This window comes from Gadus chalcogrammus, chromosome 11 (genome assembly GCF_026213295.1).
Source record: "Gadus chalcogrammus isolate NIFS_2021 chromosome 11, NIFS_Gcha_1.0, whole genome shotgun sequence".
Lineage (NCBI taxonomy): Eukaryota > Metazoa > Chordata > Actinopteri > Gadiformes > Gadidae > Gadus > Gadus chalcogrammus.
Window position 1 is genome coordinate 22,155,505 of NC_079422.1, and position 5,472 is coordinate 22,160,976.

General features: G+C 49.3%; 1 protein-coding gene across 1 annotated transcript in view; it reads left to right on the plus strand.

The window, feature by feature from the left end:
- Positions 1–3,150: 3,150 nt before the first annotated feature.
- Positions 3,151–5,472, plus strand: part of scxa (scleraxis bHLH transcription factor a) — an 11,797-nt gene continuing 9,475 nt past the window's right edge. The window contains exons 1-2 of the mRNA XM_056602259.1: positions 3,151–4,321; positions 4,925–5,141. Coding sequence (XP_056458234.1) covers positions 3,864–4,321; positions 4,925–5,141 — 675 coding nt within the window. The 5' untranslated portion in view covers positions 3,151–3,863. The remainder of the gene's footprint in view (positions 4,322–4,924; positions 5,142–5,472) is intronic.

Consider the following 5,472-nt stretch of genomic DNA (forward strand, 5'->3'; position numbering starts at 1 on the left):
TCTGAGTCAAGAGAAGAAGATCGAGAGAGAAGCAAAGGGGAGGAGAACTGGTGGTGGAGGAGGAGGAGGAGGAGAGGGGAGGGGTAATGACTATCAGATGGAGACGTACTACTGTGCGGCTGCTGTTGCTGCAACTTCTTTTTAAAGAGGTACACCCCTTATTTCAGAAGGGCTGCAGAATTCGACTCAAAATGTAAGAAAATAGTTAGCAGGTCTAAGCATTCAATGATGCTTATCAATGCTGAAAATGTTTTCAATAAGGCCCTCAAGTGTACTTTAATTTGCACCACTCTCAATCCATGTTGGTGATATTTTTGTCAATCGTTTTCCAGGCAGTTCAATGCTGGTACCGTAGCCCTATTTCTTCTCCTTGAGAATGATTTCTGGATTTTCAAACCCGGAACCAATGGATGGTTCCGGGTTTGAAAAACAGGCGATTGTCATCGAGAACACCTCTGCTGTCTATCAGACCCGAGAGCCACGCCACCCCTACCCCTCTTCTATAGACCCCGGCAGAGACAGGATCACTCTGAAACGCTCTCAATTCTGGATGATTTCTGCCTATGGGATCTTCCATGAAAGCAGTAGCGTTGCATTTATTCAGCTGTTCTGGTATTTCGTTTTTTATTAAAGTTTGCTTTATCTAAACTTATTTAAACTAAACAGGAAATTTAGTGATAGCCTGTAAACAAACATTACCATGCAGAAGGCAATTCTAAAAGCTCACGGAAAGGTCACGGCATTCGATGCTCCTTTACTTTACAATTTGTCTCATATACTTTTGCTCAAGTCCCTAGTATCCTTTCCACTATTCTGGCAACATTCAGCCATGAAGTGTAATTATGAAAAGGATAGAATCCACTTTATAGACCAGAGCCAAGGTAATGTGACCTGCAGGCAGTGATTTAGGTGGAAGGTGGGGATGTAGTGTTGGAGCAGCCATGGGATCCTGGGAGAAATGTAAATCACTCATGCTAATGCATCTCCACCAGGCCGTAATGACTGGAACAACACACGGCCGTGGCCAGCCGACACATGTGGATAAATATCTATGAGCGAGGGCTCAGTTACGGCTCACCCGCGGAGACATGGCCACCGCTACGATCGCTGCTGCTTGTTGTTTTTTCTTCCAAGGATCAATCATTTATGCAAAGATAAGACCTTTCCAAACTGTATCCAAGCCCTCTGGGGGGTCTGTTGGGTTCAAGTAGCATTGGGTTCCCTGAGTGCAGGTTGTATCCCAGGCCCGTAGCGTTAGCATACTGTGTCTGTGGCTGCTTCTCGTACTCTCGCCCCGAGCACTTCCTTTCTCCAATCAACCACATCCACCCCTGCTTGGGTTCCTCCTCCAGTCTGGGGTGCAGATTGAACACTGAGCATGACGCGGAGGGAGGGATGAATAATCATTGGGATATTTCTGCGAGTTTTGCCATATAATGCATGTTTATGTTTTAAGATGCTGGGTAGACTCTGCGTGTCTGCCTATCTCCCATCTCCAGTATGCTCAAACGTTTTCCCCCTCAAAGTGTAAGTGATCCCCTGTGTCAGCTGGTGTTAGAACGCGATGTGATGAAAATAAAATGTGGTTCTGGCTGAGCGTTCTAGGACGGAGTGGGGAGGTGATATCTCCATGGTCACGGTTATGGTTTTTAAAGCAAGTACATGTTCTGGAGTATGAGCGCTATAATTTGTGTTGTTGTGTATGAAATGCGTCACACACTGCTGCGTTAAACTAAACGGGTCGGAGGAACTTAACCCTCTCTTGGACGCCTCACTAACCCTGGCGTTAGCCTATCCTCTTTGGTTCTGTGTACCCTTCATCCTGATGTCAAAGTGCCTCTGAAAAGACACTTCTGCGTCACAGAGAGAAAGGCACTTCAGTTCGTAGCAGAGTAGAAAAGATTCTGCACCTGCTTTTTCCTAAACAACACTGATATATCTGTAACAGTGGCAAAATGGCATCGATCACTATGTGGAAGTTCATAGAAAACATATTAAGACGCTCATGACAAAGAAAACACGGTGTTGGGTTCACTGGCACTTGTCCAACTGTGAATGACCCTCCTTTGTGTCACATTCAATTACTTTTGTTGCATCGATTAGTCGAGGGAGTGTAGAATATAGCTCAGAAGCAGCACCCTTCGTGCAAACCTCTGCGCTATATGAGTTCACTATCACCACTTGAACAGCTCCTACTATTACTCCTCTGAATCTTTCTCTTAAAGGAAACGCTAATCCCATGAGGGGGATTACTTTTTTTTGTTGAAAGATTCAAGGCTTGGACTTCTGCTAAATAATCCAAGCTTCCAGCTCCTACCGCAACCCTAGCCTGCAGCTTCCAGAGTTGTAGCAGGCCTTGGAGTCTGCTGCCTCCATACACACAGAACTCAGTGGGGGGAGACCATGGAAGGACAAAACCCACACGGGGAGGAAAGGCAAACTCTTATTTCAGCCTTCAAGTCTGCCAATTTCTTGTTGAGGAAAAAAACCCGGAATAAAGAATTTGATTTTCACATTGGCACATTTAAAGCAACGGCAACTGTATAAGCGCATTAAAGTTTACAAAATTCATAGCTTACTGCTGTTACTTTTACTGCCGTCTGGTATAAGCCCCGTCCACCATACAGAAATTGGAAGACAGGAGTGCAGAAATTTGAAAACCAGTTTCAGCACTGGTGATTAAGTGGGATTTGAATTGGGATTTGAATTGTTTTTTGATTACATTTTCCAGCGTATAAAACAACGACTACATGCTCCGATGAACACCCGTCACCTGTCACATTCAGAAACCACCACTGCTGCCGTTTATTCAGTTTATTTCTGCCATAACATTCAAAAACGGATGCACGTCTTATACTTCCTACTCGATAGTTATACAAATTAAAAACCAAACGGTGGCCAAAGTTTTCTCACCGGCAGCAGGGATGGCCGGACTGGATTTCCCCTGAAGCGGAGCGAGGGTGTTACAGCCAAAACAACCTCCTGCCTCTTTGCTTGTGCCTGTGGCCTCCCGTCTCCACCGGCCCTGCTTCTAGACAGCAGCCCAGGGAGCAGCAGGGCTCGGAGGGAGGGGCCCAGAAGGCCCCGGGGCCCTCCCACTAGCTATAAGACCAGAGGCACACGGAAAAACTGAGAAAACAGGCACACGTGGAGCAGTCAGGCAAAACAGAAGGCGGAGGGAGGTGCAGAGAAAGTGACAAGAAGGTCAGGGACAGCCGCGCTCTGGGTTAGCTTCCTCAAGACCAGGAGACGTCAGCGCCGGCGAGTGGGACGGATGGAAGCGGAGGGGAAGAAGTGAACGAGGTAGAAGAACAGAATCGACTTGACAACCAGAGAAAAATGGCAAATTATGGCTTCACAAAGTGTTCAACGGAGGATTAACTGAGGAAGCACCTGGACTTTGGGCATTTATTTTCCCTTTGGTGCATGAAGAAGAACTTAAAAGGGATCAGAACTTACAGCAAGCTGCCCGACGCTTTGGCCGATCTAGATCTCACGTCATCAGCCAAGAAAGATTGAACAACGACAAAGACAAACAGAAACTCTTGTCCTCCACAGAACTGCAGGGACAGCATCCGTTCAGCAAGACCTCCATTCCTCCTGTCGGACTCTGTCCAGTCTCTGCGTCACCTCCCCAGTCTTTGGCAGCCGAGCCCTTCTCGATTCCTTCCTCCTTCCATCGACCTGAAGGTCTAGGTGGGTACAGTTCCAGTACTGCACCGAAGCCCCTGAACCCAGCACCGACAACCCAGCCCCCGGCACCTGGCACCCAGCAACCATCTCCAGCACCCAGCACAGAGCACCCAGCACCCAGCACAGAGCACCCAGCACCAGCGTGCCGAACCCGTCAGGCGGCGTCCAGGATGACCTTTGCCATGCTGCGGGCGGCGCCCGGCGCGGGCCGCTACCTGTACAGCGACATCGCCCTGCTGTCGGAGGACGACGACGACAACGGCAGCTCGGGCTCGGGCTCCGAGGAGCGGGGGGGCCTCAACGGCACCTCCTCCTCCTCCTTCCGCATCTCCTCCTCCTCCTCCCCGTCTGCCTTCCACATCAAGGTGAACAGGAAGAGGAAGCTGAGCGGCGGCGGCGGCGGCGGCGGCGGTGGTGGCGGCGGGGGCGGCGGCTGCGGCGGTCTGGGACTAGGGCTCGGCGGCGGCGGCGGCGGCGGCGGCGACGACGGGGGTCTGTTGACCCCCGGGGCTCCCGGAGAGTTCCGGCAGAGGAACGCGGCCAACGCCAGGGAACGCGACCGCACCAACTCTGTCAACACGGCGTTCACCGCGCTGCGCACGCTCATCCCCACGGAGCCCGCCGACAGGTACGGCCCGGCTCACAGAGGCCGCTCGTAGAGACGTGTGTTATGACAGGGGCGCTGAGGTGCCCTTCAACTTGGTATGACTTCCAATGGGCCTAACCGTGTGTGTGTGTGTGTGTGTGTGTGTGTGTGTGTGTGTGTGTGTGTGTGTGTGTGTGTGTGTGTGTGTGTGTGTGTGTGTGTGTGTGTGTGTGTGTGTGTGTGTGTGTGTGTGTGTGTGTGTGTGTGTGTGTGTGTCTGTGTGTGTGTGTGTGTGTGTGGCAAAGGGTGAGTGTTTGATTGGTAGCTTGGTTATTTGAGGAGTGACTGTTAGAAATGGATTAAAAATGGGATTCATGTCATATATCATATATGCATAGATGCATGCGTACTTACGTATTTACAGCACTCACAGATACGTTTTGAAACATCATTTTTTGTAAATGATCATCCTAGATCTACTAGCCCAAATCACAGTCCCATTGTGTTGTATCACGGACAACAGTATGATTTAATATTATCCGACAGCAAAACCAGACTATCCATGGCATTCCGACCCTAACCCTAACCCAATTCCCCCAGTAGATGATGCAATAAATCGAATGAAATCTGCATTTTGGTTCATAGGAAACTTTCAAAGATCGAGACACTGCGATTGGCCAGCAGCTACATCAGTCACCTGGGAAACGTGTTGCTCTTGGGTGAAGGTCTCCATGACGGACAGCCATGCCATGGCCCCTCTCCACCGTTCTTCCACCTAAGCTCCTCCCCTTCCCGGGTATCGGACCAATCACCGCAGCCAAAACACATCTGCACCTTCTGCCTCAGCAATCAAAGAAAAATGGTGAGAACATAAAGAAGTCTACTTGTTCACGTATCAATGAAACGAAAAAAACATATTGAAAACGTGCTGCTTCCTCACCTCATCAATAATGTATGACTGTATTTATATTCGCCCTTCTTATTTTAAATGCTGAAGATTGGTAAGGGTTGTTACATTTGGTAGGACTGGTGAAAACGCTATGGGAAGAGGTCAGCAAGATGGCTTTGTAAAGTTAAATCTAGAGGGGGTCTTTGAAAGACTTATTTTGACACTCATGGAGGTGAGTTATGAGCTGGTGGGGTGGAGGTGATTGATGAATGAGTCCGTCCACAGGGAGCGTGAGGAGGAAGAG